General features: G+C 35.2%; 1 protein-coding gene across 1 annotated transcript; it reads left to right on the top strand.

Moving 5' to 3' along the window:
* The first annotated feature begins 869 nt into the window (after positions 1-869).
* Positions 870-19,604, top strand: LOC131986559 (adhesion G-protein coupled receptor G5-like). Its single transcript, XM_059351578.1, has 13 exons — positions 870-1,112; positions 1,524-1,596; positions 3,640-3,781; positions 5,283-5,402; positions 6,776-6,895; positions 7,008-7,053; positions 8,179-8,279; positions 8,938-9,053; positions 10,900-11,168; positions 13,233-13,329; positions 16,036-16,165; positions 17,622-17,778; positions 19,444-19,604. Exons 1-13 carry the CDS (start codon positions 1,004-1,006, stop codon positions 19,536-19,538), a joined length of 1,575 nt encoding a protein of 524 aa, XP_059207561.1. The 5' UTR covers positions 870-1,003; the 3' UTR covers positions 19,539-19,604.
* The last annotated feature ends 4,478 nt before the right edge of the window (positions 19,605-24,082 follow it).

Here is a 24,082-nt window from a genome sequence, read left to right as displayed (position 1 = left end):
AGAACTATATTTGGTAACTTCAGGTAATATTTAGAGAAAAAAGTTGCAAATTTACTAGATTAAAGTGGCAAATCTACAAGAAAAAAAGTCGCAGATTTAAGAGATTTAAAGTGGCAAATCTGCGCGAAAAAAGTACTAGATTTACGAGAAAAAAGTGGGGAAAAAGCAACTTTTTTCTCACAGATTCACCATTTAAAATCTCATAAATCTGCACATTTTTTTCTCGTAGATTTGCCACTTTAATCTCGTAAAATTCTTTCTCAAAAAAATATTTTCCTATGTTTGTTTTTTCACATTCTGGCACTATGCAATATCCTCCAATATTCTCTAGGGTTGAAATTTGGAATTTGCAAGTATTTCAGTGAGTGCCCTATCAAGGGTTAATAACACCATGAATTAGTGCTTAATGTGTTGACAGAATGCATGGGTAGTGTCAATGATGAGTATAATATTTTTCATTAATTTAATGTGAGCCCATATTCAGTGACGACAGATGCAAGAGATACAATTGAATTATTTTAGCTTTTATTCTGTTGCTGCTTCCTCTTTGTATTTCGGTACGTCATTTACATCTGCAATTTGCAACTTCCCTTGACGTTCCATGGTTGCGTCAGGTTTCCTCACTTGCTTTTGTGCTGTTGTCACATCAGTTGTTCTCTGGATTGTCTTTAGATACAAGCATTTTCCCACAGACTCAACATGAAAAGGTAGGCTTTGTTATGATTTCCTGTAGGTCAGAACCACATCATTTAGCTGTATTAATGTAAATATTATACCTAAAGAATATCTATTAGTTATTAAACTAAATGTATGGAAATGACTGTCAACATACTGGCTGCTGTCATTCCAGTCATGCTAGATTATTTTTTATTTCCCTCTGTGTCTGTGTGTTAAGCCTATATAAAAGACATTAGAGAGGTTTTAAGGTTTTTTTCTTTGCCACACATTTATGGTTAGGTTCATTTAGGTTTTTGTTCTAAATTAATCCTCTTTACTTCACAGGATGGAGTGGTGGCTCCTCTATTGGCTGCTCCTGTCTTTGGTTTTTCAGAACATCACCTGTCGTGGTGGTAATCCAGGTGGAGGCAAGGGTCATAATGGTGATTCAGATTGTGGTGATAATCCAGGTGTAGGCAATGGTTGCAGAGGTGATTCAAGTCATGGTGATAATCCAGGTAGAGGCAATGGTTGCAAAGGTGATTCAGGTCGTGGTGATAATCCAGGTAGAGGCAATGGTTGCAAAGGTGATTCAGGTCGTGGTGATAATCCAGGTGTAGGCAAGGGTCATAATGGTGATAATCCAGGTAGAGGCAATGGTTGCAAAGGTGATTCAGATTCTGGTGATAATCCAGGTAGAGGCAAGATTTGCAGTCGTAAAAAAAACGGGAGAAGAGGTAAGATGCTAACATATATATATATATACACACACACACACACACACACACACACACACACACATATGCTTTTGAATATACCATTTGTGTTTATCTCAAATATCAATAAATCATTTCTTTACTTTACAGGGGTTTCAGACACCCAAGATTGTTTGCGAAATTTTAACAACATTTTGAAAAATGGAAATCGCAGCGACTTGGAGTAAGCATTTTTATTCTATACAAAATATAGAATTCTATATCAAAGAAAACATTTACTCTCTGTTGACATTTTTATGATTGCATCTGAGGGTTTTATGCTGAATGAATATTTCACTTTGGTGTAAAAATCTGCACAATATAAAGAATTTGCAAAAGGTAATGCTGAAATCAGATTTAAGGTTACGGTAGTGATGGTCAAATGATGCTTCACAAACTATTTTCTTTATTTTTTGAGTCCACTCGATTTAAGGGTTGATAGCACACTGAATCTGCATTTCTTTAAAAAAAAAAGAGAACCACTAGGATTCTACCACCCACTACAAGTGCTGCTGGGGTCTGACAGACCTTCAGTTATAATCAAATTTTTCATCTTCATGAGCAAATGAATAAGGCATTTGTTTGATAAAGTTACTTGCAATAATGGTGCATAGACAGAATATCACAGAGCATAGAGCAGGATCTGCAACTTTTTCTATGTCCTGTGCCATATTGCAATTTTTTACATTTTATATTATTATATAACTGTGCTGAAATACAACAAATGGGTAGTCTACTTTGATGTCCGCTCCAAGTCAAACACACAAAGGTAAGACATACTGAATATCTGTGGATGGCTACATGTGAGAGACATATTTTTTTGGCCCAGAAGCTAACTGCTTTAAGTTGGACAATTAAACTAAATATTTTAAGTTTTGTTTTTGAGTTTGCTCAACTCTGAATTCAGATTTTTGTCAACTCAACTGTAAGTTGTACTAACTTATAATTTTACATTATAAGTTATAATAACTTTTAATCCTTACTTCTGCTGACTTCTGCAATGTGCTGAATTAGCATGTTTGTAACGCCGCTATGAAATGTCAGCTAATGTTGCGACTAAAATTTTGAGGTAGCATTGATACGCTAATGGCTACTCTTGTAGCTGTAACAAGCAGCGCCGCTAGCATCAGTTAGCCGCTAGCGTAACGTATGCGTAACGTATAAGTAACAACAACTCACAAACTTGTCCCTTGTTGTGAACCCCAACTTAAAGATATAAGTAACAACAACTCACAAACTTGTTTTTGAGCAGACAACTGGCTTCCTTTGTTGTGCTAACTTACATTATTGCCCTAAATATCAATAATTTATATTTCCAAGTTTTACCAACTTAAATCACTGTTTTAGGCCAAAAAATACAAGTTGGCTTTTTTGCAGTGTGTATACCATTCAAAATCTTTGTCTTTTCAGATACTGCAAAAATAATTGTATAATGATAAATCCAACAGGGTTAGAGGTATAATTGCTCAGAATTCTTGTGTGGTTTATTTTAATACCTCCTAGGCTTCAAAAACATCCAACACACACCTTTAGGAAAAGTCATTGCTGAAAGGCTCGTAGGTTTTATTTTAACAGGGTTACTTGCCTTATTGCTATTAGACCATCCTGGCAGTTGTAGTGTTAAACCATCTAGTTCAGGGATGGGCAACTGGAGGCCCGGGGGCCGCATACGGCCCGCACCCTCACTTGAAGTGGCCCTCAGTACAACTACATTTATTTGAGCATGAAATCTTAAAAGTGCAGTGTAAAAATGTAAAAGTAAGTGGTTATTTTTTATTTGCTTCAAACCTTTTTATTCCTATTTATACTGGTATAGATGCATTTGAGCATGAAATATGTTAAGTTACTAGCCTGGGTATACCCATACTGCCTTGCGCACTCGATTTCATTTCAAACCTGCAGGCGGCCTGGCAACTACTCATCTCATTTGTGATTATTGGCGTTAGCCACGCTATTAAGTTACTGCACTGTAAACATATTTAAAATTGCAGTTTCATCATATCTGGTTAAGTGCACGCTCCTATATGTGGCCCTGTGGTAGTGCCGATGATAAATTGTGGCCCCCTGCAGCATTTAAGTTGCCCATACCAGATCAAGTTGGATCAACAAATACAGCTATTGATTCATGAAGCTTCATTGAGACATGGCTAAGGCTAACGCCTGCTTCAGAATGAAACATGCAGTTTGATGAAAATAATTGTGAGTTTACAATGTCCTTTTTTCACAGCTCACTGGAGACCCTAGCAAGTGTTCTAGAGGAAACAGAGGTGAATAATACTACATTCCTGTCTGTCAACCGTTTGATGGCTGTCCTGCACAAACCCAAAGGCCGCTTCAGAGGCCTTCAATTTTATGCAAATGAGAACGAGGTAAGGCTGCTAGTGGTGGGCCGCGTGGGATGGTAATGTTATCAATGTCCAGACTGACTGAAATATCTTAATGACTATGGAATGGATTGCCATTACATTAGGTACAGACATTCATGTTTCCCTTATGATGTAGCCTACACTGCAAAAAAAGAAAAGTTGGGTGAACTCAAAATTTCAAGGCAACAAACTTCGATACAATTTTAAGTTGGACAGTTAAACTAAATGTTTTGTTTTTGAGTTTGCTCAACTCTGAATTCAGATTTTGAAGTTGTACTAACTTATAATTTTACATTGTAATAACTTTTAATCCTTACTTCTGCTAACTTCTGCAATGTGCTGAATTGGCACGATTGTAACGCCGCTATGAAATGTCAGCTAATGTTGCGACCACAATTTTGAGTTAGTTTTGATACGCTAATGGCTACTCTTGTAGCTGTAACAAGCAGCGCCGCTAGCATCAGTTAGCCGCTAGCATCAGTTAGCCGCTAGCTTTCGTTAATGACCGAATTTCACCGCTTTCCCGCATTTCACAACAAAGAAATAAGAGTTAGCAGAATTATTGTCCCTTGTTGTGAACCCCAACTTAAAGATATAAGTAACAACAACTCACAAACTTGTTTTTGAGCAGACAACTGACTGTGCTAATTTACATTATCGTCCTAAATGTCAATAATTTATATTTCCAAGTTTTACCAACTTAAATCACTGTTTTAGGCCAAAAAGTACAAGTTGGCTTTTTTTGCAGTGTAATGACTTTGGTGATCCCTGACTACCACGAGGTTGATGTCTCAAGAAGTGTTGGATGGGTTGCCATTCAATTTGGTACACACATATTTATGTTACCATTTATGCATTGCATTTTGGTGATCCCCTGCCTTCTCCTGTAGCTTCACACCCACCATAAGTGCAAATTAACAAATATTAGCATGCAGAGTTATGATGGTAATCATTTTAAACATTATACCAGCTTTAAATCAGCATTTTAGAGTTGACATTGTTGGGAGGACCAAGCACCGAGCCTTCTCATTAGCCACCCCCTCCCTCTGGAACTCTCTCCCAAAAACATAAGAGACTGCTCACATCCACTCACCTTCAAAAAACTTGTCAAAACTTGTCACCTGTTCAAAAGTGCTTTTAATGTATGATCAATGTTGTTAAATTTAATTGTTTGTTTTTATTTGTAATTGCATTTTCACTTTGTTTTACTGTAAAGCGTCTTTGAGTACTTTGTAAAGCGCTCTGTAAATAAAAAGTATTATTATTATTATTATTATTATTATTAATGTTAGCAAGTTTGCAAGCCAACATTAGCATTGAGCTCAATGCACTGCTGAACAGTACAGAATCATATGAATAATGTGTTGAGTCAGCATTGTCTGCGAATTTGAATTCTTTCCATCTTTGTATTAATATACAAATTTAGCTGTGAGAGCTGTGTTATTCGGTTACATTTATTTACATAGAATGTTTCTCTGACTTTGTATGTGTGCCTCTGTTGTAGGCAGTGTCAGACAAGGCTGTCACCAACTGCAAAGTGAGTGTTCAACTGCCGAGAGAGCTGGATGTTGGACCAAACAACACGATTGTGTTCTGCATGCTTACCTGGCCTGAGATAAATGGGGTTAGAGACTACACTTTTTCACATAACATTTTGTAGAAAATCATAAAAGCAACAGTCCAAACAACTACACATTAATTTTTGCATTGTATTGACACTGTAATCTTGGTTTTTTAGTGTTTTATCCCATTCCATCCTATTGATTTGTAGAGTACAGCTGAGTACACAGGACAAAACAATTCGAGCAATCAGATTCTTAACTCCATGTGTAATCCTTTACCCCAAAATCATGTATTTAGAATTATTTCCTGCATTCTGGCCAGCCATTGACATGTCCTTGTCTAAATTTGTCAGTAGGATTTCACTAGTGCCATGTTATTTCCATTGCAAGCAGGGGCAGTTTGAAAACTAGAGTGGCCCTTTCCTGTGTGAAACATTTTTGATGAGGAAAAAAAAATAGTTGCAGTTTCCCCATTATATTTTGACATTACATTCATGCAGTGCTTCTGTTTTTGTGGTAAAAGAAGAATTCCACCCAACAGCCACTTTAGGAATAAAGCATTAGCTTCTCTCTACTGACATGATTTAGGAAGCGGAGTGGGTGTGCCTCATTTAGAAGTGAATAAGGTTTGAGTCATTAAAAAGAGGAAACTAAAGGAACACTGTTAAATGTTGCAAATCTGCTTTCATAGCTGGCATGCAATCATTTTTCTACGTAAATGGCCAGACTAAACTAACCACCAGCTACTCGTTTTAACAACAGGAAGTAAAACTAGTCAACAGTCAAGTAAAGACACAGGTTCATCCGTTTGAAAACTGTGATAATATGACCAGCATTATTGTATTTAATCACTTACATTTTGTTAAATAGTACAATGCAAGTAGAGCTACTCAAAACAACTCTTCAGCTTTGATGTAAAGCTTTTTACCCCTCGGTTATCTGGCCAAATTTAAATAATATGCGATACAAACAGGAAACCTAGAGCTGCTGTTTAATGTCACAGGAAACATATTTTAGAGATTTGACACAAAACTCTGTGGTTTCTTAAGTGCGTCACTATCAGAAAGTGCGTCACTATCAGAAAGTTAAGTTCTCTTCGTGTCACCATATTATACAACAATCGCACTAGCAGCAGAAATCCTTAAAAAAAAAAAAAAAAGAGGAAGAAATGTAAATTTCTGACAAAATACAATATCCTCAAATGGTGCAGCAAAGCATGCAATGGCAACTGACAACTCAGTTTTATTTCTGCTCTGTTGCTTTTCACAGTTTTTAATGAAGGAAACAGATTGATAATATAAATCAGTGTTCGGGTCTGACAGGATGGCTGTTTTCCTTTTAACAGTGTACATGTCCTTCATAATGGTGATCACATTTTACACAATAATTGTCTTGTATTATGTTAACAAATGGTTGATTGTGTGTTGTGCTGTAGACCGTCTGGGGAGCCTCGGGTGTGTTATATGAGAGCAGACTGGTTGGCCTGAGTGTGCGGGGCAAGAACATTTCAGGACTTAAGGAGCATGTCAACATCACAGTGAATCTTAATGGACATGTAACTATAACCCAGTAGATTTGTACCTCTTTCACAATCAAAGTCAAATCAAACCATAAATACATGCAAACTAAAAAAATAGTTTTAAAGGAAGTATATTTTTGTGTCACAGGGAACTGAAGAACCCAGCTGTAATTTCTTTGACTTTTCAACAAGGGGTAAGTAACTGCATCACACAGTGGATTGATAATATAAAGACTGTTAGAAGGGCGGGGCGAAAAAATAAAAAGCGCACATTCTGCACAACATGGGGTCCCCACGCAGAAAGCTCTGATGCATCATGTATGATGAAATATTAGCATTAAGTTAAAAGGAGATCCAGATCAAAGTAATTAATGATATGGTACTGACAATTAAAAGTATCAAACCAAACCATGTAGGGGGGTCCGGGGGCTTGTCTTTTTGGTCACATAATGTCTTTTTTTGGTCATTTTGTGTTGTTTTTAGTCATTTTGTGTCTTTCTTAAGTCATTTTGTATCTTGTATTTGGTCAATTTGTGTCTTTTTTTAGTCATTTTGTGTCTTTCTTAAGTCATTTTGTATCTTGTATTTGGTCAATTTGTGTCTTTTTTTTGTCATTTTGTGTCCTTTTTTGGTCATTTTGTGTCTTTTTTTGGTCATTTTGTGTCCTTTTTTGGTCATTTTGTGTCTTTTTTTGGTCATTTTGTCTTTTTTGGGTGATCTGAACTGTGCGTGTGAGATTGTGTTCAGTGAGCGGGGGTCGCGGATAACATGCATGTTAAATTGGGGGTCGCGACTCAAAAAGGTTGAGAACTACTGCCCTAGAGGGCAAACAATATGTTTTTTCAATAAGCCAATAAGGCACTTTCTCTCATTTTCACCACTAGAGGGCACTTTCGCGCGCTTTTTCAACCATGGAGGCACCAATCAGGAAAAAGGGCACTAGAACGGCACTCATTTAGGCACGTTATTGAAATTTCTTGCACTAGAGGGCACATCATCACAAATTATCATATGAAGGGGAACCCTAGAGGGCACCCAATCATTTTTTGCGTATGTGTAAAGGGCAGCCAATAAGGCACTTCCTCTTGTTTTCACCACTCTAGAGGCACTTTAGCGCACTTTTTCAACCATGGAGTCCGCCACTGGCATCACATCCGTCATGAATACCAGTGACAAAGGCTGTTTTTTGTTTGTTAGGAAGATAAGTTTGTTTGGTTCATTGTGGTTTCACACATGACCCGCAAAGTGAGCTGATGTTGTTCAAATGTCTTAGCATCATTTGTATAAAATTTTGTTGTTCTGGTTATTTGACTTTTCAGCATTTAGCACCTATGGCTGCCAAACAGACTGGAAACCTGATCAGAATGAAGTCACCTGCTCCTGTGACCACCTCACATACTTTGGCGTGCTCATGGTAGGCGTGTCCGTCTCCATCATACAAAGTAGAACTGTAGAGACAATCACAAAAAAGTGGTCAGATGTTTACTGAGACTCAATATTAATTAAAAGCTTATTTGAAACTGCTTTCAAATGGCCTGGCCAAGCAGGGGCCACTGTTTAATCAGAGGGGTCAATTAAAAAACGGCAAAGATTATATTTAAGCATTCAAAACCTTTATTTTAGCTCATTTAAAAATCTCATTTAAGTATATTTGGAAGATACAAATACACTGATTGAAACATTATTTTTGCACGACAATGACATTTTTTTGTGCACAATTACTTTTTTTTATTTTGAAAGTGCAGTATAGTGAGAATGATCTTTTTTATATATACACAAGCTTTTATTGCACAATTAAACTATTCTACAATGGACACATTCTGGGTTCCTTTTGTATTTTATATGATGTGGACATAAACACAAAAAATATTTTGTTCTTTTTTCAGAGCAGACGTGATGAGTTTTGAGAACAGACAACATAAATTCACAAAATATTCCATACTAAAGCTGATGAGAATAGAGCTAGGCTACTAAATTATAAAATAAATTTGAATCCACTCCATCAAATACAGTTTATGAAGTAGCCTATATAGAAAAAAATCCCCTGTAAATTGTAATCTTTGTTTTTTTCTCCACAGTTGCCTTCTTCTCCCTCAGATAAAGACCAGGAGGTTCTGACATACATCTCTGTGATTGGCTGTAGTCTTTCTCTTGTTACCCTCGTCCTCACTGTTGTGCTCTTCATCAAAAATAGGTAAAATATTCTCCTCAGGTGGTGACTGTCCTTTACCTCTCCTCACTTCCAATCTATTCCTTCGGTGCTTTCTTAACCCTTTATCTGGCGAAGAACTATATTTGGTAACTTCAGCGGATATCATCAGTGAGACAGTGACACCATGACATCTGACCAATCAGTATGATAATAATATAATAATATTAACTTTATTGACCTGGACCTCCAATGTAAAAATGAAAAATTTAGAAAAAAAATCTGCAAGAAACAGCCGTACAAACAGAGTTATTCTTCAATGACTTGTACCAGGAGAACTTGACTATGACAGCATATTTACTAGATTAAAGTGGCAAATCTACAAGAAAAAAAGTCGCAGATTTAACCCTATAAAGCCAAATGTATCATATTTGAAACACACGTTTTTGAGACCTCTACATCATGAGTCTGACATTTTTTTTCCTGAAAAACCTGATGTATACAATCAATGACCCACATGGTATTTTCAAGAATATTTTTGTCAATTTTGAAAAAAATTAAGATAAGAAAAACTTTCAAATTGTTAAAGATACTTCAATAGGAATATTTAATGGACTGATGTAATGTATATTAATTCAAATTTTATAACTTAATCTATAGTAAAACCGTGTTGAAAATGTGTGTATCATATTCAATACAGCAGGTATTAACGATAACTTATTTGAATATTTGTCAATTGTCATTTTTTTGCATTTCAAATATTATGCATTAAATATAGCAACATAAAGTATTTTTCTCATTCAGGTGAACTAAGTAAAGGTTTAACTGATATAATTAGGTATATTTAGAGTAAAATTTAGATATCTCTCAAACAATTCAAAGAAATACATATTTAGTTGGGGTTTTTTTTTGGTGTGTAATTTTAGATGAAAAAGTGAGCATTGCAAATGTGTTGAAGATAAACAAACTGGGCAACAAATTGCACAAAAGTACCAGATATAGCTAAAATAATTAGCTAGTTTCACTGGTGGATCCGTCATTGCTGCATGAAAACTTCATATCAACAGATGTATCATGTTGTGTTATCTGGAAAAAAAATTATTGTGTATGTTTTAGGGAAATGTTAAAAGGAAAGTCAAAGTTCTAATTGGTTAAAAATATCAGGTTTTATATGTTTTTGTTAGTTTAAGGAAAACAAATTGTGAGCAACAAATTGCACAAAAGACCTGATGTATCAAATATGATAAAAAATTAGAATTCATATATGCAAATTGATATATATATATATATATATATATATATATATATATATATATATATATATATATATATATATATATAATATTCTTGCAATTATTTCATGGTTCAGGCTTTATAGGGTTAAGAGATTTAAAGTGGCAAATCTGTGTGAAAAAAGTCGCAGATTTACGAGAAAAAAGTGGGGAAAAAAGCAACTTTTTTCTCCCAGATTCACCACTTTAAATTTCATAAATCTGCACATTTTTTTCTCGTAGATTTGCCACTTTAACCTCGTAAACTTTTTTCTCAAAAAATTACCCCCCTTTCCATTTTTTTACACATTACACATTCTGGCAGTATGTAATATCCTCCAATATTCTCTAGGGTTGAAATTTGGAATTTGCAAGTATTTCAATGAGTGCCCTATTAATGGTTAACGTCTTTGTCCATGTCTTGCCATATTTGTTACTTTTTCTCTCCATTACTTTAAAATGAAAAGTTTTTACAGTAATGCCATCCTTCCTTCCTTCCTTCCTTCCTTCCTTCCTTCCTTCCTTCCTTATTTTCTTCCTGTTATTCATCTTTGCCCCCATGATATGATCATGAAATCTGTGCATAATTTAACACTGACCACAGACCAATTCTCCTCCAGAAAAGCGAGAGCAGATATCTCCATGAAGGTCCACATCAACCTCGCCATTGCTCTGATCCTCCTCAACGTGCACTTCCTCCCCAACCAGGCGGTGGCAGCAATGTCCTCAGATGGGCTTTGTCTTTACATGGCCCTTGCTCTTCACTACTCCCTGCTGGCCACTTTCACCTGGATGGCCATAGAGGGGTTCCACCTCTACCTTCTCTTAGTCAGAGTCTTCAACATCTATATCAGGAAATACTTGCTCAAACTGAGCTTGGTGGGATGGGGTGAGTATAGATATAAATTCGGTTGTCACAGCAGTCCGGTATTCAAGTACAATAAAATACAATAGAATAAAATACTGAGGTAGCATAAATAAAAACAACAATAGAAAAAAACACAGAATAGAACAAGGACACTTAAGAAGTTAAAAAAAGAAGATCAGTTGGTAGGTTGGCAAGATGATGGTAATAATTAAACTGGAGATATGATGGCAACAATGCTAGTGACTAGGCGGTATATAATAATAATAATAATAATAATAGTACAGTATATAATATAAAATATATAATATAATATGTAATAATAGATAATAAACAATATAAAAATAAAATGAAAAATATAAAGAAAGTAATTTTAAGTAAAATAATATGATATGTAATATATAATAATAATAATAATAATAATAATAAATAAGGGCGGTAAGGCCGGTATAATAATAATAATAGTAGTATATTACAGCATATAGTAATAACAGTAATGGCAGCAACAGTATATATAATAATAATAATAGTAATAATATTAATAACATTCAGTAATGTTGGTTCTGGCAGAGGTAGATGAATTGTATAGTCTTATTGCAGAAGGAAGGAACGACTTTCTGTATCGTTCCTTGGAGCAGATATAGAAAGTATAGCTGATGAGGCCAGGGATAAACACATTGGCAGCATCAGTTAATAAGCTTTTGATTATGGAAGAAGTGCTCTGATCTTTTTACTATTGCAAAAATATGAGCATCAGAGTTTACTTAAAGTACCAAAAGGCGTTGTGTTGGAAGAATGTTGGTTGTCCCTCTTTTAAATACTGGTTAAATAACTTAACATCGAGTTTGGCTCTTGAAAAACTGACCTATATTGTTAGAAAGAGGGCTTCTGAATTTCTTAATATTTGGAAAATATTTCTGGAACTGTTGAGGAATGGAGATATGGAGGAGGCGGTGGGAAAATAAGATAATGAAAAATATGTAATTTGTTGTTGGGAATGTGACCTGTAAGAATGTAAGAATACTCGTCACAGTTTAATTATTTATTTATTTATTTTTTCATTTTATTTACATGTTTTTGTTATTTATTTTTTGTTATCTACATTTATTTGATTATTCATTTGTTTTGGTCCTTTTCAGTATTATTGATATTTTGATTATTATTTCCTTGCTGCCATATGTTTTTGAAGTTCTGGTTGTTGGATGTTGTTATATTAACACAAAAACCAATAAATATATGTTTAAAAAAAAAAAAAAAAAGTACCAAAAGCAAAAGTACTCATTATGCAGACTCTTAGAATAATCTATATTACAAATGAATAGGGTAAGAATGATAACTAATAGATATCACCATGAAACTTCCCCAGTTGATTACTATTAAGACAATTATTTATATAAGTAGCAGATTTAAGAGATTTAAAGTGGCAAATCTGCACCAAAAGAGTCGCAGATTTACGAGAAAAAAGTGGAAAAAAGCAACTTTTTTTCTCCCAGATTCACCACTTTAAATCTCATAAATCTACACATTTTTTTCTCGTAGATTTGCCACTTTAATCTCGTAAACTTTTTTCTCAAAATATTATTTTGGTATGTTTTTTTTTACACATTCTGGCTGTATGTAATATCCTCCAATATTCTCTAGGGTTGAAATTTGGAATTTGCAAGTATTTCAATAAGTGCCCTATTAAGGGTTAAAGTGGTGAATCTGGGAGAAAAAAGTTGCTTTTTTCCAACTTTTTTCTCATAAATCTGCGACTTTTTTCACACAGATTTGCCACTTTAAATCTCTTAAATCTGCAACTTTTTTTCTTGTAGATTTGCCATTTTAATCTAGTAAATTTGCAACTTTATTCTCGAAATATTACCTGAAGTTACCAAATATAGTTCTTTGCCTGATAAAGGGTTAATCTGCGAAGTAACTAAAGTGATCAAATAAATGTAGCAAGGTAAAAAGTACAGTCTTTGCCTCTGAATGTGGGGTAACAGTGTAAAGTTGGGGAAAAAATACCACAAGATTGTACTTTAGTACTTGAGTAAATGTACTTAGTTACTTTCCACCATTGTTCTTAAGCTATTGGTTGTGTTTCAGGTTTCCCTGCGGTCGTTGTGTCCCTGGTGGTCATCATCAACGAAGACTTCTATGGACATTTCCCTCTGGACTCGTCTAAGCCCAACAGCACCAACATGTAAGGGGAAAAGTAGGAACTCATTTGCAAGCATGGCCAATATGTACTCATAATTTACATTTATCATTTGTTTTGCATGTGTATTTACATAACGTGTATTTAAATATATTTGGAAATGGTACACATAACCCATTTGCAGTTATAATGATAACTAATAGGGAGGAATAGCCGAGATGTTCTGATATATTACATTTAATTTAATTTAATTTTTTTTTACAACTTCGGCCTCCCAAATCACTAACCACCTCATCATAGTTAAGCATTACATATAGATCAGTAGTTCTCAACCTTTTTGAGTCGCGACCCCCAATTTAACATGCATGTTGTCAGCAACCCCCACTCACTGAACAGAATCTCACACGCACAGTTCAGATCACCCAAAAAAGAAACAAAATGACCAAAAAAGACACAAAATGACAAAAAAAGACACAAAATGACAAAAAAAGACACAAATTGACCAAAAAAAGACAAAAATAACCAAAAAGACACAAAATGACCAAAAAAAGAAACAAAATGACCAAAAAAGACACAAAATGACCCAAAAATTCACAAAATGACCAAAAAGACAAAAAATTACGAAAAAGACAAAAAATGACCAAAAAAGGCACAAAGTTCCCAAATCAGACACAAAATGACAAAAAAAACACAAAATGACCAAAAAGACACAAAAATGACCAAAACAGACACAAAATGACAAAAAATGACACAAAATTACCCAAAAAAGGAAACAAAATCCCCCCAAAAAAGACACAAAATGACAAAAAAGACACAAAATGACCAAAACAAACACAAAATGACAAAAAATTACCAAAACAGACACAAAATGACAAAAAAAAGACACAAAATGACAAAAAAAAAAAACACAAAATGACAAAAAAAAAGACACAAAATGACCAAAAAAGACACAAAATGACCAAAAAGACTAAACCACATGAACACTTTAACACAGTGGAGACAGAGCTGACTTCCAAAATGATTTGGCGACCCCCAGAAATCATCTCGCGACCCCAACTGGGGTCCCGACCCCAAGGTTGAGAATAGCTGATATAGAGGATCCGGGATATGGAACTCACTTCCTCTTTACTTACTCAACCTTTCTCGTTTATCATTTAAAAAATCTTTAAAAAACCTATTTCTATTTCAATAACCTATTATAATTCTTGTTTCATTGCTATGTTCTTTTTTTATTTTTATGTTATATTAGGGAATCCCACTATTCAACCCCCATGAGGGTTTTTGGGGTTTTCCTGGCATGTCTTTATTTTATTTCAATATGTATATGGAATATATAAATTGTATTATTGTTGTTGTTATTATGTTATTTTCTTTCTTTGAAAACTGTGCCAAATAAATCAAATAAAAAAAATCAATAATGGACAGAAAACCCATGTCACCAAGCATCTGAGTGGCTCAAGTTGAGACACCAAATCTCTTTTAGCTGTAGAGATTTTTTTTTTTTCAAACTTCTCTTTATTGGGTTTTTTTCTTTCGTTCACATACAAAAATAAAGAATGTACATGTTCATTTATGCTTAAAATCAACACGAAAGAGCAGAATGATAGTAGAAAAATAAAATCAACAAAAAAAACCCCCACAAAAAACAGAAACAAAACAAAACAAACAAACAAAAAAAAAAACCTAGGTGGAGTCAAATCAAATATCAAAACAAAAATAAGGTTTACAAATAAAATAGATTTAAATATTAATAATACAACTGGGAGGACGTCAGGTTTTCCAAAATTTACATTTGTTAATTTTTCACTGGGTTATATTTAGTATAATAATACAAAAATAGCTGCCATATTGTGTAAAAGGTATCTATCTTACCTCTCAGGGTGAATTTTATTTTTTCTAACTGCAAATGTTTCATTATATCATTCATTAAAGTTTGATAAACTGGAGGATTTTTTTGTTTCCAGTTCAGCAGAATTGTTCTTTTCGCTAACAGTGTCACAAAACAAATCACATTCTTTTGGTTATTTGACAAAGAGAGCTCCAAGGCAGGTATAGATATTTTAACTGTTTAGCTTAATCTTTAGTCCCCTGAATTATATTACAGAATTCATATCAGATCAGACAAAACTCAGCCGCCAGACTCCTCACCTGCACTAAAAAACATGATCACATCACCCCGGTCCTCGCATCACTCCACTGGCTCCCCATCCGTCACCGCATCAACTATAAACTACTTCTAACTGTCTACAAATCCCTCCATGGTCTGGCCCCTACATACCTGTCTGACCTCCTGCACCACCACACCCCCTCCAGAGCTCTACGGTCAGCTGACCAGCTGCTGTTGGAGGTGCCCAGGTCCAGACTAAAAACAAGGGGCGACAGGGCCTTCTCAGTAGCAGCCCCCAGACTCTGGAACTGCCTCCCCCTCCACATCCGTGCAGCGCAGTCCCTAAATGTTTTTAAGTCTCACTTAAAAACCCACCTCTTTTCTCTTGCCTACAATTAAAGTTTTTTTGTTGTTTTGTTTGTATTGTCTTGTTTTGTTTTGTTTTGTTTTGCTTTGTTTTGTTTTAGTCTCTTTTTACCTTTGTCAATTCTGTATTTTATTGCACTTTTTGCACTTTTATGTGAAGCACTTTGGTGCGGCTCAGCCGTCTGTAAATGCGCTATATAAATAAATTTGACTTGACTTGACTTGATTTCTGAGATTCAATCCTCATCAATATTCTCTGTCTCTGTCTCTCTTTATAGATGCTATATAGGAGATACCACAGTGAAGATGGTGACTACAGTGGGAGTGTTTGGGCTGGTGTTCCTCTTTAACGTGGCCATGTTAGCAGTGACAATCAGACGCATCGTGGGATTCCGCCAAAGCCAAGAGGTTCGAATCTATCTGCATCTTTTAATCTTTGTCTTAAAAACTGATCTTTAAATGGAGAGGTCTGGTGATATTATTTATATCTTTTGTGATGAAACCACAACCAACAATGAACTCTTCCTACTACCAAGTATTGTCTTTGTATTTTGTGTCAATCCCACAGATGCTGTCCTGCTGCTGTAAATACTAGCGCACAGAATATGTATTTTTGTGTATTTATTTTTTATTGTTTTCATAACAGAAAAATATATACAAATTAGAGATGATTGGTGGAGCTACACAGAACAATACATGTTTTGTTTTTTTTGACAGAGTTTTTGACATTAGACAAACAAAACAAGGGTATAACATAAATGGCAAAGCAACAGAGTAACACTAATTCCGTTTTTAGACATTAAATCAAGAAAAGGTTGCCATATTTTAAAAAAGATATCCTCTTTAGTAGAAAAGCTAAAATGGCCAACTTTTCCAGGAATTCCAAGAGTCTTGTTTCAAAATCAAACTATATATTTGTGACCTTTTTGTCTATTTTTTTATATATTTTTTTTACCTTTGTGGAAGCTGCATGTGCATGTTGACATAAATTATATCTATATAACAGTATGTAAAAGAAAAAAGCATCACCCACAGTATTATCTTTTATTACCACAGCAGGCATGACTCCTGTAGACTCCTGTATTATCCTCAATAGCAGTTTTGATGTTTATTTTTCCAGTTGATTCTGATAGTGCAGTAGTTCTCAACCTTTTTGAGTCGCGACCCCCAATTTAACATGCATGTTGTCCGCGACCCCCGCTCACTGAACAGAATCTCACATGCACAGTTCAGATCACCCAAAAAAGAAACAAAATGACCAAAAACAGTCAACAAATGACCAAAACAGACACAAAATGACCAAAAAAGGACACAAAATGACCAAAAAAAGACACAAAATGACCAAAAAAAGACACAAATTGAACAAAAAGGACACAAAATGACCAAAAAAAGACACAAAATGACCAAAAAAAGAAACAAATTGAGCAAAAAAGACACAAAATGACCAAAAAAAGACACAAAATGACAAAAACAAGACACAAAATGACTAAAGAAAGACACAAAATGACAAAAAAGAACACAAAATGACAAAAAAAGAAATACAAAATGACAAAAAAAAAACACAAAATGACCAAAAAAGACACAAATTGACCAAAAAGGAAACAACATGACCAAAAAAGAAACAAATTGAGCAAAAAAGACACAAAATGACCAAAAAAAAGACATTAAGTGACCATAAAGACTAAAACACATTAACACATGAACACTTTAACACAGTGGAGACAGAGCTGACTTCCAAAATGATTTGGCGACCCCCAGAAATCATCTCGCGACCCCAATTGGGGTCCCGACCCCAAGGTTGAGAACAGCTGTGATAGTGTATGACCTGCTAATGTGTCATTTTACACTATATTTTGCTGATCAGTTCGGGCCGAATGACCGTGCCAGAGCCAAGCGAGACTTCTGCACCCTGATGGGGGTCACAGCTCTGCTGGGCATCACCTGGGGCCTGGTCTTCTTCTCCTTCGGCCACCTGAACACTGCTGGCCTCTACCTCTTCTGCATCCTGAACTCACTGCAAGGTCTGCACAATTAGCTTCCACATGTTCAACTCTATCTTGTGTTGGTGTTCCCATAAACCAACATGATCTCACAGGAATCCGTGGAATAGCCACGGATTCACTCAAATTTCCGTGAAACTGACACGGATTTCGCTACAATGCAAGTTAATGCCAGTCATATCCCGTGGCTATTCCAACATACAAAGTGATTATGTACATTCACTGAGTGAATATTTAGAAAATAAAACATATATTTCTCGCTAGAAATGTGATCAAAATCCATTTTTATGCAGAAACTAAGTCAAAATATAGTTTTTTTCACTAAAAATGAGAGAACTGTCCGCCATGTTTTTTGTTCAGACCGCCGGGACCTTGAAAGTCATGTGACTTGGAATAAACCAATAGGAAAAAATATTAACTTGCATTGTAGCGAAATCCGTGTCAGTTTCACAGAAATTTGAGTGAATCTGTGGCTATTTCACGTATTTCTGTGAGACCAGGTTCCCATAAACATGACAGAAAGGCTTATTGGGCGCATATTTGTTGTTTGTTTTGTTGTTGTTTGTTGTTGTACAGTTGAAACCAGAAGTTTACATACACTATATAAAAAGACACATATGCTTTTTTTTCTCACTGTCTGACATGAAATCAGACAATCACTTTTCCTGTTTTAGGTCCGTTAGGATTACCAAAATTATTTCTATTTGCTAAATGCCAGAATAGTGAGAGAAGGATTTTTTTAGACAATTTTTTATGACTTTCTTCAAAGTCAGAAGTTTACATACACTAACATTATTATGCCTTGAAACAATTTGGGAAAGCCCAGATGATGCTGTCATGTCTTTGGAAGCTTCTGATAGGTTTATTGACAACATTTGAGTTAATTGGAGACACACCTGTGGACGTATTTTAAGGCACACCTGAAACACACTGCTTCTTTGTGTAACATCATGGGAAAGTCAAAAGAAATCAACCAAAATATCAGGAAGAGAATTGTGGACTTGAACAAGTCTGGTTCATCCTTGGGTGATATTTCCAGATGCCTGAAGGTTCCACATTCATCTGTTCAAATAATTATACCCAAGTATGAACACCATGGGAATGTCCAGCCATCATAGAGCAAATAGAAATAATTTTGGTAATCCTAACGGACCTAAAACAGGAAAAGTGATTGTCTGACTTCATGTCAGACAGTGAGAAAAAAAGTATCTTTTTATATAGTGTATGTAAACTTCTGGTTTCAACTGTATATGCAAAGCAGATCCTGTTGGCTTGATAAAACTACAGATGGCTGATAAAAACAAGTCTTTATATTGAGTCTAGTCTAACTTGGGTAAGAGCAGGAACTGTAATATTGTGGGAATGTCCCATTGTTAATGTGTAATGGAAACACAAATTTGTACAAGCGCATGGAAAGCTTCACAACAGCAGCATATCTGTCTTTTCAACCAGGTTGAAAATGTTTTTTCCTATTTCCAACAGAATCCAAGGTCAGGAAGTCTGTCAAGAATAAATGGGGCATAATATATAATAATATTTCATGTGTGGTGAATATTGGACTATTTGTATATTGACAAACAGTGACATGACTCGGTTAGAGTGCTTATCAGGGGCATTTGCATGCTTTGCATGATCCTCTCCTCCTGTATTCTCTCTAACACTTTGCTTTTCACTCCTCTGACGCAGGTTTCTTCATCTTCCTGTGGTTTTTGATGTCTTTGGGAAAGACTGGAAACCAAGCAACTAGGACAAGTAGTGAAACACGCAGCTCCAAAAGCTAAGCCTCAACCCATCACACACTAAAAAATGTTTTTTTGTGTTTTCTTGTGTGTGTGTTAGGGGGATTTATTCAGAAATACTACAAGTAATACATCAAATTTGTCAAATTTGATTTTTTTCCCCTTTTTTTTTTAACAGTGTAGCAAAAAAACAGACATGCTAGTTAGAGCTAACTCGAGGAAGTGACGCTAGTATTAAATGCAAAACATTTGAACAACTCACAGTTTCAGTGCTATTTTAAAGGTTATGTCTTTAATGTCGTACCCTGGTGTGCTAAAAGATCTTCTGCTTTGTGAATTCTGTGCACCAATGTGTGAACAGGAAGAGAACATGCAAACTTTTAACAGAAAATCAAGAACCTGTTACGGTGTGATGTGCACACTGAGAAACTGTGGTATCCTGAGCTTTTTTTTCTACAAAGAATATGTTTAAAGCATATTCTAATGCAGCATATATAGGATAGTTAATTTTTTTCATTTTGGGGAAGCATGGCAGGTTTTTACCCTGTCTCTCCTTTTTGTGAAAGTTTCAGTAGAAAATAGTGCAATAAACAGATCCCAGAATGACCGTTAAAGTCACTCTCGACTCAAAAATGTATTTTTTGTAAGATATGTTCCTTGACTAAACTGACATGTATATGTCTTAAGTTTGAGAGGTGTTTTTATAGTACTTAACTGAAGTGGAGGATGCTGTGCCCGTCTGTAAACAACTGAGATCCAAACATACGACGGGCCAACTAGATTTTGTATGTCACAACTTCGTAAGCCAAGCAAAAGCTGTAAATAAACTTAAAACCTCCAGCACAGAGCAGACTTATCAGAGAGCTTAAACACACTGTAGCATTATAGCAGATATTACTAAAAATTTCAAGGCAACAAACTTCGATAACATTTTAAGTTGGACAATTAAACTAAATATTTTAAGTTTTGTTTTTGAGTTTGCTCAACTCTGAATTCAGATTTTTGTCAACTCAACTGTAAGTTGTACTAACTTACAATTTTTCATTGTAATAACTTTTAATCCTTACTTCTGCTAACTTCTGCAATGTGCTGAATTGGCACGATTGTAACGCTGCTATGAAATGTCAGCTAATGTTGCGACCACAATTTTGAGTTAGCATTGATACGCTAATGGCTACTCTTGTAGCTGTAACAAGCAGCGCCGCTAGCATCAGTAAGCCGATAGCATCAGTTAGCCGCTAGCATCAGTAAGCCGCTAGCATCAGTTAGCCGCTAGCTTTCGCTAATGACCGAATTCCACCGCTTTCTCGCATTTCACAACAAAGAAATAAGAGTTGGCAGAACTATTGTCCCTTGTTGTGAACCCCAACTTAAAGATATAAGTAACAACACCAACTTGTTTTTGAGCAGACAACTGGCTTGTTTTGTTCTGCTAACTTACATTATTGCCCTAAATATCAATCATTTATATTTCCAAGTTTTACCAACTTAAATCACTGTTTTAGGCCAAAAAATAGAAGTTGGCTTTTTTGCAGTGTAGTGCAAGGTGGTGGGCGGGGCAGGCGCCAGATTCAAAAACTCCTTATGGCCCCTTTCTAAAATAGCTTTTTCTCCTTTTAATGTGGGACAACAATGTTGAACTAAATATTAGTCATTACAGAGGATTTTAAAGAGAGAGAATGCATTTAGCAATACAACCTTGTCTCCTAAAAATGACATTCCTATTCAACAAGACGGTCCTCTCCCTAAATATGATCTCATATGTCGTTTGCACAGCAGCTTATGATGACCCATATTAATGTATGTAGTTAGAAACTGTAGTTATGATGAAGGACGCAGAGGCAGAAGTGAGATACTGAGAGTAAAAGCAAAGGTGAGGTATGAAAAACGACAATGTCCACTTAGTGAGGACTTCAGGGATGGTGAAGGGGGTTAAAATATTTACAAAATAAAAAATATATATATATAATATATATATATTTGTTAGCAAAATAAGTTAACATAGATTTGACATGGAACACAAGCAGTGGACCTCTTCCCTTTGCAGACCTTTGGGCTTTGATTTAGAATCATAACAAATGTAATATGTTATTATTTACATTGTAGTTTTGTTGCATGGGAATGTAAAAATTATCTACGGCATATTGTATTTGAAATACTGATTTGTGAAAATGTTAATCATGTATATAAATTAAATCTTTTTTCATATGTTTCACAATGTCACAATGTGTGTTTTTATCTTCCAACATCGTTTCAACCTATCACTGAGATTAACATTAATATATAGATATTCCCCTATTAGTCGCACAGGGAAATTCAACCACTGCATTTAACCCATCCTTTTACACGCCAGTGAACACACCATGCCCAGGGAGCAGTGGGGGGTTAGCTCAAAGGCACCTCGGCCACTCTTGACCTTTCAGTCCTGGGATTCGAACATCAATTCTCCGGTTACAGGCCTGATTCTCTAATCTCTAATCCAGTAGTTCTCAACCTTTTTGAGTCGCGACCCCCAATTTAACATGCATGTTGTCCGCGACCCCCGCTCACTGAACAGAATCTCACACACACAGTTCAGATCACCCAAAAAACAAACAAAATGACCACAAAATGACTAAAAAGACACAAAATGAGCAAAAAAAGGAAACAAAATGACCAAAAAAGACACAAAATGACGCAGAAAAGAAACAAAATGACCAATAAAAGACAAAATGACTAAAAAAAAGACACAAAATGACTAAGAAAAGACACAAAATGACCAAAAAAGGAAACAAAATGACCAAAAAAGACACAAATTGACCACAAAATGACCAAAAAAAGGAAACGAAATGACCAAAAAAGACACAAAATGACGCAGAAAGAAACAAAATGACCAATAAAAGACAAAATGACTAAAAAAAGACACAAAATGACTAAGAAAAGACACAAAATGACCAAAAAAGGAAACAAAATGACCAAAAAAAGACACAAAATTTCAAAAAAAGACACAAAATGACCCAAAAAAATCCCAGAAATTACCAAAAAAAGACATGAAATGACCAAAAAGACTAAAACACTTTAACACAGTGGAGACAGAGCTGACTTCCAAAATGATTTGGCGACCCCCAGAAATCATCTTGCGACCCCAACTGGGGTCCTGACCCCAAGGTTGAGAATAGCTGCTCTAATCCACTGATAAGAGGTTAGAGACACATCAGCACACCTGCTGCTTTACAGTCTTCAGTGGTTTTCCGCACCATAAGGTTTTGTTACATGATATCAAATTTGTGTTGACAGACCTGGTTTACTGCAGCCGACTATGACATCAGTCCTCACCATATAAACGTGGAACAAATTCACCTGCAGTAAATTTAATGCACTGATAAAAAAATGATTTGCATAAAACAAACAGACCGCAACATAAGCACGATTGTATTAGACCTTAAGCTCTAAACCATGAGGTAACACAACCAGCACGGTTCACAAATACTCGTCTGGTTGATCCTGTTCACTTCAGAGAGAGCTCCCCTGTGTCCTCTGAGCATTAACGTAAGTATTTGTTCAATTCTTTGTCCTTCCTTGATGTATTCTTTGAATATTAATGTGATGGTATTTTGTAGTTGCTTGTGGAAGTCTAAAGACAACATAAAGTCATTGTGGTGAAGTTACAATAAACTAAAAACTAAAAACAGTTGAATATTTTAGCTAGTTTTTAGAAATGTAGGACTGTATAAAGGATGTCCCTCTATTTGGCCAACAGTTTTTATTTTTATTTACAGTACAGGCCAAAAGTTTGGACACACCTTCTCATTCAATGCGTTTTTCTTTATTTTCATGACTATTTACATTGTAGATTCTCACTGAAGGCATCAAAACTATGAATGAACACATATGGAATTATGTACTTAACAAAAAAAGTGTGAAATAACTGAAAACATGTCTTGTATTTTAGATTCCTCAAAGTAGCCACCCTTTGCTTACTAGAATATAAGACATGTTTTCAGTTATTTCACACTTTTTTGTTAAGTACATAATTCCACATGTGTTCATTAATAGTTTTGATGAATCTACAATGTCAATAGTCATGAAAATAAAGGAAAAACATTGAATGAGAAGGTGTGTCCAAACTTTTGGCCTGTACTGTATATTTTTACATTTTGGAGTTTCAGATTATTTCCATATTGTTACCATGAGGAGAGTTGATGCTATAATTGTCTTTTTTTCTCTTTTGGATTTGACAGGACTACTGTGTCCATGTGAGGGTAATCTATTTCAACACATAATAAAACTGGAATGTGTTCAAATTATTTTGATTATTAATATAAACTAAATCATAGTTTGACTCAAGTATAATTAATTGCTTGTACACTTGTGCCACTAATTTGGAGAGTGTGTTACTATTTGTGGGTATTTGATTTAATAGAAAAAGCAACAAAAGAACAGCAGTGGGTGTCATATATTCTGCTTCGTGCCATTTCTTTTTTCTGACAGAAAAAAAGTTTTTTTGGGATATGAATTGACTTCCAGCTGAGTTTAATTGAATATACAGTATCTGCACTACAGTGCAGCTTTATTTCTGCTTTTTTTATTTTTTCCATCAGGAACAT

Source organism: Centropristis striata, chromosome 2 (assembly GCF_030273125.1).
Source record: "Centropristis striata isolate RG_2023a ecotype Rhode Island chromosome 2, C.striata_1.0, whole genome shotgun sequence".
In the NCBI taxonomy this organism is placed as follows: Eukaryota; Metazoa; Chordata; class Actinopteri; order Perciformes; family Serranidae; genus Centropristis; species Centropristis striata.
Note: the sequence above shows the minus strand (reverse complement) of the source record. Positions and strands in the feature narration are given on the sequence as shown.